General features: G+C 39.7%; 1 protein-coding gene across 1 annotated transcript; it reads left to right on the top strand.

The window, feature by feature from the left end:
- The first annotated feature begins 3,215 nt into the window (after positions 1 to 3,215).
- LOC116175968 lies at positions 3,216 to 11,877 on the top strand. Its single transcript, XM_031494365.1, has 12 exons — positions 3,216 to 3,314; positions 3,438 to 3,493; positions 3,547 to 3,712; positions 3,765 to 3,947; positions 3,997 to 4,249; positions 8,298 to 8,450; positions 8,504 to 8,942; positions 8,987 to 9,167; positions 9,219 to 9,434; positions 10,472 to 11,002; positions 11,050 to 11,262; positions 11,310 to 11,877. The coding sequence occupies exons 1-12, from the start codon at positions 3,282 to 3,284 to the stop codon at positions 11,505 to 11,507; spliced, it is 2,622 nt and encodes an 873-aa protein (XP_031350225.1). The 5' UTR covers positions 3,216 to 3,281; the 3' UTR covers positions 11,508 to 11,877.
- Positions 11,878 to 13,299: the final 1,422 nt, after the last annotated feature.

Here is a 13,299-nt window from a genome sequence, read left to right as displayed (position 1 = left end):
ATACTGTGATCAAGACGATATGCATTCTTCACAACACAATAATTGATAAGGAGGGCCATCACAGTTTCAATGGCATGGACGTCCCACAAATTCCTTCCCAGTGTATGCTCCGACGTAATAGAGCAAACAATCCTTCAACGCGGAACGCGAAAACAGTACGAGATACATTCGCTGAATATTTTTCCCTTAATGCTTAATAACTGATTACTAATAAATAATGATAATTATAATTTGTATTCATTATACTCTTTTTTAATATAATAGAATTAACTTAAGACCTACATCTTCTTTTTAGAATAAATAAATAAATAAATAATTACATAAGTAAAACTTACCGGTCATCTCGAGTTCAGCTCCAATCTTCTTCCATTCCTTGGCCAGAGTATACCTATTATGGTGTTGCTTGTGCCGCTTATCCCACAACGGAGGAACATTAAAAACTAATTCAATTAAATTGTGCTTTTTAACATCCATTTCTTAAGCAAAGTACCTACAAATAGTAAACACGCCAAAACACTACACCGAAGTAACGCGTGTATACGCTACCGCTTGAGGTGGCGTAAGCTAATTCAACCAATCAGAGCCGAGTCCACATCGCTACATCGATGTAGACCGCAAGGAAAAACAAACTATTTTGTTTCTCCGCAGGCATCGCGCAAAACCTCCATGTAGACCGCGAGGTATCGCAGTAAAGCATCTTTCGGTATGAACACCAACGTTCTAAAATATAGGTTTGATTTGACATCCATGTATCGTTGTAAGCGGCGATGGTGCAAGGTAGCGAGGTATCGCAGTAGAGCATCTTCGGCATGTTCTTACCCTAAGCTACCTGCAGACTGGGAAGATCTCAAGATCGCTCAGCGCGGGTACGAGCACCATATTCGAACAAGTAAACGAGGATTATAGACGGGTCTTTCGAAAGTTCAAAAATTTCGTAAGATCTTTTTGAAAGACTCGGGGCAAAAAGTAAGGCCTACGTCTGACGCAGGTGGAGCTATAACATGTCTGCTGGAAACTATGAAACTTCGGAACTACCAGAAGGAGCTACCGGGGTCCACGGAGGACCGTTTGACTGGAAAGTAGCTGACCGGGTATTAGTTACAGAGAGATATTTGGGATGAGCGGTCAACAGGTTCAACCCATTTAAGATTGCAGGACCAAGGTGGATATATTTACTGACTCTTCTACAGAAAGGCATGGAACCGTTGCTCTTGCATTTGTTACACCTTTTTTGGACCTCCCCGGCTTTAGGGTATATCTCTGAGAGCTATAGAAAGGTAATAATTTCCTATCTAAGCCGGATCGTGTCAAACCCGACACGGAAAGGGTTACCAGGCCAATCAGCCTATTATCGTTTGCTCTAAAAGCGGTAGAGAATCTGATGGATGCCATACATAAGAGATAAGATACTGGTCCTCAAACACCACTACACCCATCCTACGGAGACTGATCGTCACAGTCTCGTGTGCTGGGTGAAAAGGTAATGTCTGTCCCGGGAGGGGGGTGCCCTGGGAGCATTTACAGATATATAAGGTACGTCTAACAACACCACCTTTAGGGAATGCAATCCCGCAGCAAAATCTCAATCCCGGTATTTGAGGGATTGTTAGATGTTAATCCCCTGGGATCACGGTATTTGCGGGATCCCGCAAAACTTTGAATGAATTGGCAACTAAGCAATTCTGTGCGGTTAACTTCTATATTAAAATAAATCGCTAATTATGATAATATTTAACAAAAAAGTACCTTCAGCCTAACTAAAGAACTCAAAAAACCCTCACCTGTAAAGCACAAAAAGGTGAACTTTTAAAGTGCCTCAAAAATCAGTAGATTTCTAACAATTAATTATTTTTTTATTATATATATATTTTTATTATAATTATTTTAGAAATAACTTCTCCGTTATAAAAGAGTCGCCCCCTTGGTCGACAAATTCCTCAGTCCCGCAAATCCCGCGGGATCCCGCTGCATTTATGTGCGGGATTAATCCCGCTGCATTTATGTGCGGGATTAATCCCGCAAAAATGCTGCGGGATCCCGGTATTTCGGGATCCCGCGATTCCGGTATTGCATTCCCTAACCACATTCGATTCTATTCTGAAAACTTTGGAATTAAAAGGATTCCCGGCATGTACAGAAGCAGGGTCATTTCATTATATTCTCAATTGGTACGACGGAGATGAGCTCAGCCACTAGAAGATGACCGCAGGATGGAGTGTTGTTTTCATTGCTATGGTGTCTGGTGCTTGACGGGCTCCTCCTGCACTTTAATAAACGAGGACCGAGCATGTACACAGGGATACGCGGACGATTTCGCGATATTATAACTGAAAATTTTCCATACACCGCAAAGATCTCATGCAAAGGGCCCTTGAACAGACAACAGGTACAGTAGTCATGGCCTTTCCGTTAACCCGAACAAGCCAGTTGTTCTAATCACGAATAGGAGAGCGGACCTTGATAGGCTCACTCTTCGAGGACGCCAGCTTGGTGTGACCAGCCCGTCTGATCTTGAAAGGGCAGATTGAGTGAATAAGTCAAAACGCCAGTGCATGCATATTGGATGTAGAAGAAATTTTGGCTGACCATGGAAGTTGAATTTCTAAGCCACAGATTGTCGCTTGTCTTGTCGGAGCCATGAAAATCACGTCACTTTTGGCCACGAAGGCGCTTCTGAGACAAGACCCTTGGCTGTAGAGGCGGAGGTTCGGACCGACAGGTTTCCATACAGTTAAAACAGGTTGACTGCCAGAGTGGTCGTGTACGCCCGCTAACAAATTATCCTGGTATGCCGCGGCAGTCGTATACGCCCGCTGGGACCTAAAGGTTCATAGCTCTCCGTTCATACGTTTCCGTTTGTCCGTTAGCCAATCAGAAGACAGCGAATTTTTAAATCATACGTCGTCCGTTTACGACGGAAAGGTTGGTTGAAGTTGAACATTTACGTTTCCGTTGGTCGGACCGGAGACCCCCGGGCTCTGTCGACCTCAGCATAAATATCGCCTAGGGCCTTGATACATAAAACATAAATAACTATTATGTCACGTTGTGACGTCTGATAGGTAGTCGTTTTATTGGATTGGTTATTTTATATAATTTAACAAACTGTTCAACTTTGTCAAACCATCCTATAAGAACATTTGAGAATTGTCTCTGTGAAAATTCTTGGGAACAAAGCGAATTAGTTCCAATGAGACATTGGTAACATGAAACTTTATTTTTGTCTACAAACAAAAAATGACAGCTGACTGACATTTGGTAGTGCATAATGTCAACCAAGAATGGCTGTTCGATCATTTCTTGGAACTTGGGAGGTAAATAGCTAATAAGAGAACGTTAGTCCATATTACGCCAAGCCCTTTACATTCCAGTTTACTCCTTTGCGTAACACAATCTCACATATTTTAAGGTTATTGATTCTAATGTAGTATCTTTAGGTCATAGGTTATGGATACATTAATGGTAGCCACAATGAAAACACAGGTCTGGAAGGGTAAATAAACATTGTATAAGTAAAATACGTTACTGTGAACTGCTCATTTGTAGTGTACGTTTTCGACTCGATGAAACAGGTGACGTGACATGGAATGTGTCGGAGGAATTGAAGGCAGTCCCCTTGTTCAGTTGTGAAACGTACGAAATTTACAGTACCTCTGTTTTGGGAACTGTAATTCGATTTGGTGCTTATGCCGGACATGTCATCGAGTTTAAGGTATGATTAGATGCTTTGCAATTACCTGTTAATTTGTAATCAACTTTCTCAGTGTGAAGAATTTGAGGCACGTGATAGTGTGGTATTAACATGCGAGGGTTGGTGTATGTTGCATTGCAAACGTATCCAGGAAGAACCAAGCGAATGTGCTCTGAACACTACCTTTTCGCTCCTACCGGCTCTCGAGGATGGATACTTTGGTGATATTAAAATTGTTGCTAGTAATAATAAACAAGTAAGAATGCCGAGAGCGCTGGCTGACAGTAGTCACATTGTGAGTTAAGTTTCAGGTACATTCTTGCATCGTGCAGTTGCTCGGTGGCGAAATTTTGTGGCACTCGCAGCCGCCACCTTTAACAGGCCTTCCAGAGGATGTAATAGGGACGATTTTGAATTTTTTGTATACGGAATGCCTGCCCGAAAATCTCACGGAGGCTACCGCCCGGCAGGTTATAGCTTTCGGTGCACAATATCAAACCCATACCAAGCTTGTAAATATGTGTCAATTATGGTTAAAGAATATGGCGTTAAAGCAGCGTAAGTTTACATCATCATTTACACTATTTCACTTTGTTTTGTCAATGGCTAAATTTAGGTGGGAACTCAAAAACAGACCAAATTTCATAAGAAAAATTGAACTTTGAAAAAACAAAATACTTTCTCCCTGACCCCTGTAAGTTTTAAATGGTTTCCACATCTTTTAGCAACCTTTAGAGCCACAAACAGTGGTCCCAAGATCTACAAAGCTTATCTAAAGACTTTTAGAGCCTGTTGTATTTTTGGGCATGCGCCATTAGGCTTTTGAAAAGACTTATACAAAAAATTGTGCAGTTTTGGTATTAAATACATAGAGTGTACCCATTAAAGTTTATGAAATTCTGACCATTTTTATTGTTTGATCCAAGATTTGCAGTTGGAATTTTTTTAAATTTGCAAAATCCAGTTTTGGACTTGTTATTCCATGTTGAAAAACACCCCCTTACTAAATTTTGTTGCGATAAGATTGTTTTGTGTCCCTCTTTAGGCATAGGTATTTTGAAATTTTGTTTACAGCATTGTAAAGAACATACCCAAAATCCTAGGGCGCCATGAGTTTCATCTGCCCGTATGTTACAGTTGCTGAAAAAAAATTTAAGGCAGATACGTAAATACTGTAGCGATTATTACAGAGCGACATCGGGGCGCCATCAGGTCGCCGTCAAGTCGATAAAGTTAGCGATTATAAGGAATGAGGGCGGATGTTACGAATTCTTTCCGGGAAATATGATGTGCTTATTCGAGAATGTTCTAGAATGCTATATAAACATAATTAATCGTGTTCAATTCCGTTCCGTCAATGTTGCCGAGGTGAAAACATCGAATTTCTGTTTTAAGTCAATCAATTTAAGGACTGATTTAAAATCATTAATATTTTATTGTTCATAAATAAATCACTTAAGTAAATTTACATTAATACTCATACTTCTGGGGCATAATATTTTAGTCAATTGGAACATTTAGTGAATTTTCTAAAATTTGTATTGGGTAAATGAAGTAATTACCACTTAACTAGCTACAGTTCTTAAAATGTAGCTCTCCAAAGGTTATTACTTTTGGAATGATAGGGCTGTGAACGCCATGAACTTTGAAATACTCTCCTCAAGTGGTAATTTATTTTGAATAAATGTGCTTGGAATACATATTAAAATGGCATGTAATTAAACCATTTTTTATTTCCTCTTTGAAATGGTACCTATATGGTACTAGTTGTTATTGGTTAGTTACATGTCCAAAGGTGTGTATCAGCTTATTACGTTATTATGAACAAGTTTAATAAAAAAATGAAGGAGCTTCCCATTTGTGAAAATGAAAGTATGTATGTACAGGTAGGTATTGCAAACACCCTGTAGAATATTGTCATATTGTTCAAGGAATTTAAGGTACGTTTAGTGTAAATGGGTATTAATCATTTTCAAATGATTTAGATTATAGAATTTCAAACTAGTGGAAACTGTTTGCTTTTGTTGACATGTGCGAAGATTGATTTTTTGAAAGAATATTAAATTTTTCAAAAATGATACCTCATCTCATACCACATTTATGGAGGACGCTGTACATATAAAAATATTTTTTCGTTATGCACATTAGTTCCGCAAACAATTTAGCATTTTAACCTTTTTGTAGCATCACCGTCAAGAGATTACACTAATTGAACACCCTGTATACAGAGTTAAAAAAATAAATAAAATGGTATCTACCTATTGATAAGTAGATGTGTAATGAAAGTGCTTTAATTGATTGCCCAATTTTGGAGATCGTCTACAAAGCGGTAGGAGGATCAACAATGGACATTGTTTTAGTGCATTCCAGACTTCTTGAACACTCTTAAATACTAGAAGGCAAGCTCAAGCTTTCTGGACGCTTTCATGTGCCTCTACACTGCTTTTCCGGAGTATTCTATCATTTTCCCATAGCTTTTGATGTCTATTTCGCAGCTTTTCAGGCTCATGCTATAGATTTCTGTTTGAATAACTTTCCAGACTCTTTTCTAAGCCTTTTAGGCCCTTCCAGAGTTCTCCGGATTCCTTATGGAACATTCTTTGCAGCGTCAACGCTTTCAAGTCAGTTTCCAGAGCCCTCCATAATTACATAGGTAGCTTGTGAGAGTGAACATGTCCCTTGGGACCCAAGCAAAGTGTCCCTTAATGGAATCCCAGTGAAGTGGAATTTTGAGTGCGGTACTGAGGGTCCCTGGTTCGAGTCCAGGTTCGGGCATAGATATTTGTAAATGAGTAGTGGGTTGACTTGGTAGAGCAGCCATGCATGAAACCCCGCCTACTTAAAAATAAAGTTAAAACATTAATTAATTAATTAGCCTTTCTTCTAATGTCCTTCAAGAGCCGTTTAGACGGTTTAGATACGTGACATGCTTTTTAAGTAAGATCCGTTTTGAAATTTCTCGTCTGCAGAGCTATACGTGTGGTGTCCGCCGCATGCGCATCACTTTTCTACATGTCTTGACAAGTGACAGCCGCCATTATGGACCCATTCGATAGTGTTCTTTATACGTGTTTAAAATTCCTCTTCCGGTCGCAAGTGCCGCCAACTGTGTAGTACGCGGCAACATCCTGTGTATCTTAACGTCAATTGACATCCTTTTTCCCGATTTACATTGATGAAAGGTAGCTTGGCTTTTGTTGTAAATTTCACGCGATTGTAAAATTTACGTAATCCGTCGGAAGACGAATTTGCCATTGAAAATGAGTTATCTGCGCACAAATAGTGAAATGCCGCTTGCGTTATCCTTACCGTTTATTAACGAGCGATCCAACTCGTTCATGATTTTGGACTTTCTGTCCGTCCGTTCGTCTGTGTACTCTCAAACGGTTACGAATGTTCTAATTCTGTTTTCAGTAGTTGAAAGACAATGGTCAAGGGACTAACTGATTAATTTTTGATCATTTGGACTTTCTGTCCTGGTTTAAAACAGTTTATTTACTGGCCTGTTCTCCTTGGCAACTTTCTTTAAATTAAAACGTCCAAACCTTTGATTTACTTTGATCATAACGCAAAACGGGTCGCACAAATATATTCGTAAGTTCGCCCTTTTTAAAAATAATAGTCGTAAAAGTACGTTAGAGGGCTCCCTTTACAAGGGTTGCGATCGCGAAATACGCCGCCCGCTTCTATTTTTTGGCGGGTTCTAATTTCACCGATTCAAAAATGCTTTTTGTGGCGCCATCGCTTAGAGCAATTTTTGCAAACACAATTGTTCTCGATATTTTCCATTTAAAGCGTATTCTACACGGGAGGTGTTCATCCAAAATTGCATGTCAGTTTTGGAAAGGAAAAGTACCTAGGCGTCCCGGATCATATTTTGAAAAATTGAGCACAGTAGGGCCGGTGAATGGTAGATACATTAATACGATATACAATGTGATGAAACTTTTTAACAATTGATTAAAATTCCAAAGAAATTAATCATTTTAAGAGGTACATGACGTTCCCGTGGTCCAAAACCGAATGATCTACCGGTGATCCTTCTGGTCTAGTCCCTACCCCTTTCTGAATTTGTAACACCTCCGAAAAATGGCGGCCATTAGTCAACTCGGCCATCTTAAACCATGAACGGATCGTATTTGTTTAGCCGCACAAATCATATGCGCAAAAATGTAATTCACAAAAAACTCACGGCCGCGTAGCCATTGTTTCACACAATTCTATGATATCATCATAAGTTGCTGTTTGTGGCACAAAAAAAACATTATGATTACTTTATCGCTTGCTAACTCCCTTCCGATTGTCGGCAGTCCAAGCCATTACCCGATTATGACGCCCACGGAAACCGGCGACCCATAAAAATACAGATCGCCAATTTCATTAAAAACCTACATATGACTTAAAAGTTTGGCGTTAATAATTTTTTTTCGAAATTGGCCCTCTAATGGGAACACCATGTATCTCGCAATATTTCTAAACTGCGCTACCACAACGAAATTAAAAAAATAATGAATCCTGTTACAGGCTTGTACTTATTATACCAGAAAATCTATCTTTTCACTTATGGAACAGAATCATTAAGTTAATACACATTTCAAAATTGCAGAAATAATTGGGTTAGTTAACGATATGCACAGTTGTGCAAATCAGATCATCGATCACTTTAATGTCCGCCACAATTCACCGACGGATACAATTGCTTCAAATCCAGCGAAACTGTGCTTCGTTGTTAAACAGTCTGTAAGGGACGCCGCTGTAGGTACGGCCGGTTTTTGTTGGGATATGGCTCGGGCACTAACCGAATTGTTGCAGTTGGTGCGAAACTTCTACTTCTCTGCGACTTATTCACGAAACGAAAAAATGAATTATCCAGAGAAGAACGGCACGAGATCATTCGTTACGCAAAATCGCGACTTCCGATCTTTATGACACAGCTCCATAAATTTTTGCACGCCGTAAAGAACACGTTTAGTTCGATGACTGCCTTGCAAAGAAACGAAGTGGCGACTTATCTCGTTCCCGAAATAGAAGTGATTTTGGATACGGTTTCAACGCTAATTGTGGAGGTGGAGAAGGCGTTGCAGCAAATAATTCAGGTCCTTTCGCCTCACGACGAGATTCGAAGAAAATCTGGGGTCGGTGACATGCTGGGGAAGTCTCTGAGAAACGTCCTACATATACGCGAATTGACGAAGCTTAGAAACGTTCACGAACATATCACGTGCAGCTTAGGTTTACTTTTACACAAAAAGTAAGTGCGTCCTTTTTTACGATTATCTGAGCTGTGAGTTGCAGGGAAAACTTTTATGAAATGACTCCTGCTCAAAAAGTCCGTTCGGTTGCTCGCAACTTGGAGCAATTGATTGAAGAACTGCCTATATTTCTGTTGCGTCTTGAAGAGGTCACAGGTGCCTTAGATGAAAAACTAGAATGGCGAGAGTTCAAATTTTGTTTTAAAGTAGGGACCAGCAAAGTGGTACGTGCGATAATCTTCCAAAGTGCTGAATAATACATGGCCTTTTTCTAGTCTGGTGTTCTCCAAAAGTTAGTTTCTCATCAGCATACGCTTCAAGATGTGATGATTCAGCTGTGCGAATTGGTACAACGCGACGCGTTTACGCAATCACTGTATAGTTTAGGATTGTTAGACGCTAGTAAGGTGACGTCACATGCTGAATATTGTCAGAAGATTACGTCAAATCCTTCTAGTTCGACTCCAAAACAAAATCCCATTGGTTACACGGTAAAGTATCAGTTTATCATTAGTTATTTAGTTATCTAGGTTTTTGTACTACCACTTTCAAATTATTTATTGTCTCAGTGACACGCAACAACCTCGACTAGCGTACCCTTTTAAACGAATAGTAAACCTGTATTTTTGTCACGTACTCGGCTTTAAACAGAACGGAACGAAACTTTTAGGTACCTAGAGATGGTGGCAACCGCGCTCGCTGCCCGCAATGCCTTTCTTGTTATCGATAGACATATTTTCGTTCACGTTCGCTATGAAGCGGTACATACCTAAATTTTTATCTATGATTCATACAGTTAAAATGGGCGCATCTCTGCTTTAGAGCCCTTGGGAGCAAATAAAGTCAAAATCTAAATCTCTAAAGCACCACCAAAATGAAAATCTGCCTTCACCTACTAACAGCCCTTCGCAATATAGCAAAAATAAATATGCAATGTTCGCGTTAGCGTTATCTCTCCAGTGATTACGTGACCGATGACGCGGATCCTAAATGGCGAATGGCGCGCTCTCATTGGCCAATGGCGTAAGCACAGAAGGGCCCTAAAGCCTCTGTCATTGGCCCAGGGTAAGGGCGTAGAAGCAGGCTCGTCTATAATTGGTGTGAGCTCACTTCCTGATTCAGAACGACCATTGGTCAACACTACTATCGGTATAAAATAGAATTGAAAATCTGCCAATCCATAAACTCTCTTCGTCCTAGAAAACTTCAGCGCTAGAATGTCAAACTAATTTGTTGTTGTTTATTCGCCTTTTACGACACGTAGTGCCTTGTGCTGTAGGGTTATTCTTTCCCACTCCTACACGTGTAAATATCGTATCGTTACAAAATCAAAAATAGCAGTAACATGCGGTAAAGGATAAGCGTCTTGAACAAAATCAAGGCTAACAGAGCATCAAAGGTTATAAATTTTAAAAGTAGGTATCTTCGCCCAACAAATAACCAAGAGCGTTTTCTTTTCGGTGAATAAGATGATGCTCAACAGCACGGCCGATGTTACTAGCTAGAGCTAACGTTTCCTAATTTGCAGTTGAATTTGGTTGAATCTCTTTGCGTGCCCCCATCTCCCATGAATAGTAATCTATCGAAACTATGCCTTCAATTACTTAAAAACGAAACCGGAACTGATATGGAATTCGAAATCGTCGTCAGTAACAGTGCCTCGGATCAGACGGTGCGGGAACACACCCAAGAAACGAGTAGCCCGACCGACTTTGAAACGAGCACAATTCGGGCACACCGCGTTATCGTCGCGGCTAGATGTGATTGGTTTCGTAGAGCGCTTCTGTCGGGAATGCGCGAGGCGATCGATCGCAAAATTATTGTCCACGATACGAACCCGACCGTGTTTAGGGTATTCTTGGAGTATCTCTATGGCGGTCGGCTACGTCAGAGCGCGCTAACATCGGATCAATTGGCCGAGCTGTTACTGTTGAGCGATCGGTATGAGGTCGATTCTCTGAAGCAGGTTTGCGAGTACGGCTTACAAGCCAGCATCGACGAGGACTCCGTCTTGTATTTTCTAAGCATGGCCGATCAGTACAACGCGAAGATTTTGCGGGTAACCGAATGCGCCTGTTTTGCCGCGCTTAACTTGCTTAATTTCAGAGCGCTTGCTTCAATTTCATCTCGTATCACAATGAGATAACCGAAAGTGAGCTGTTCTTCGAACTACCTGTTGCCTTACAAGCTGAGATCTTCGACTGCATTTGGACCCAGCCACCGGGCCGAAAGTCCAATTCGGATTTATTAAGGACTGGAACGCCTACTAGTCCCGACTCCAGTAATTCGGAAATGCAAAAAGGGAACCTGAAGCCTCAGGTAGAACGTAAATTTAGTGCTAGATTAGCGCTCAACTCAATTTTCAGGATCATTCGAATAGTAGTTCCCTTGAAGACCTACCTTTGAGCCATGATACAGCTCGTCTAGAAACTTCCTTGGCACAATTACGGGATATTGTGGGCGATACGGCGCCTCGGGAAAAGTTAATTCAGGTACTTTTAGCTGCAGATTATGATTTGTGTCGTGCTGTGAATTATTTTTACTCTAAAACAGAAGACCCCTAGCTCTTAAATGACATTTAGATCTTAGATTTTTTGGAATGCTGTTTCGGTTTGAATTTCACCCTAAGTGCTAAAGTATTTTCATTCAGTATTATTTTAGGGTCAACTATTACGTTTAGTGATTCTGTTCATATAGCGATTGGTGATAAAATTTTAAGATTATCTTATTTTTTTAGCATAGGTCACTTGAAAAAAACTACCATTATTTTATAGTAATAAATAAGAACATAATCGACTAGTCACTCTAATGTGGTTTATAATTATTATATAAGTAGTTGTTATTTCAAACAAATCAAACTTTTTAAGAATTTGCGATTGGGTTTTGGTAATCCATATTTACATGTGAATCTTTTTATAATATTCCTTTATTGAATGTTACTTACTGTTATCTAGTAAAAATAAAAAAATCCATTGAAATTTGAAAAGTTTTTAGAATTTTAAATTCACTTTGTGAGGATTACACAAGACTTATTATATGTGTTGTTATAATTGTTAATATTCGTATTCAAATAAAGTTTCCTTGTATATCATCTTGTCGCGTTTTCTTTAGTGTTTTGTTATTAACTTTCTAGACAGGTATCGTGCGCACCGTAAGATGCACAAGATGGCCGACGAAACTAAAATGGCGTCACTTTCCTGCGTCAGTTAAAGTGAATCTAAAAAGTATACTTTGTCTAAAGTTAGTTCCGGTGTATCTCAAACAAAATCAGATTGGAGATTACGAATACTGAAAAACTAACTAAAGTTAGATAAGTACTAACTCTGCTCGATTACGGAATAAATGCAATTAACCAAGCGCGAACAGGAAAAGAGAAATAGAGAAATCAAATTTTCAATCCTTGGATCATCATTTAAACATAAACTGTTAGATCGTTTAGTGGAAAGTGTATACTTTAATTGATATCTTAAACATTTGCAACCTGTACTAAAATGACAGTCTTTCGGACACAGATTTTCATTAAGATACAAGTTTACAACAAATAGAAATCAAGCATTACGGGATGACGACGCATCATATATGAAAAAGTTCCATAACTATGACAGATCTAAAAATTATTAGTTTTGACAGCTACTGGGCATAGCGAATTGGTGTTTTGTTTTCTTAAGTGAATTGTTTTGCATTTTGCAATGTCCTATAGTGATAATGAAGTAGAAAATTGAACCCAGCCGGAAATTGTGGAGCAGGCGAGTATTTAAAGCTTCCCTACTACGCGGTTACCATAAAACCTACCCTTTACGCGACCCGAGTGGTGTTCATACGACTTCCGTTTACCCTGAGACTCACATACCCAGGACTACAGTACCCTCTATCCGTGACCACCCATTTTGTATTGAAAGCATAGGGCTAATAGCAGTCCATGTACTATGGTCTAAGATTTGCACCTGAAGGAATGGAATGGAACTGGGTGTGTTGATTGAATTAGCTTAGCGGTTCGTGCAGGTTCATTTTGTGTTTGAGGTCACTTTGCATTCTGCATCCATTGAGTTAAGTTCAACTTGTTCTAATTTGGACAATTTCCCATTTGCAAATAAATAATGTACGTACTTATTTGATTTGTTTGAGATTCGCTATCAGTTATCAATTTTCATTTGATTGTTTTAACTCATTTGGATTGATTAGCGACTTCAATTTTTTGTGTACGAATCTGCCTTTTTTGAGCGTAATTAACCTTTTGGCCCTTCCAGAGGTGGATGCCGAAGTGACTTAGCGGCATCCATCTCGAAATACAACTTTAGTCTAAGGTTACCGTATCCAGGGCCTTCAGATACATTCAAGATTGGAGGAGGTCCGACT

This window comes from Photinus pyralis, unplaced genomic scaffold, assembly GCF_008802855.1.
Source record: "Photinus pyralis isolate 1611_PpyrPB1 unplaced genomic scaffold, Ppyr1.3 Ppyr1.4_LG7, whole genome shotgun sequence".
Classification (NCBI taxonomy): Eukaryota; Metazoa; Arthropoda; class Insecta; order Coleoptera; family Lampyridae; genus Photinus; species Photinus pyralis.
The sequence above is the reverse complement of the archived record's forward strand: the minus strand, read 5'-3'. Positions and strand labels throughout refer to the sequence as shown.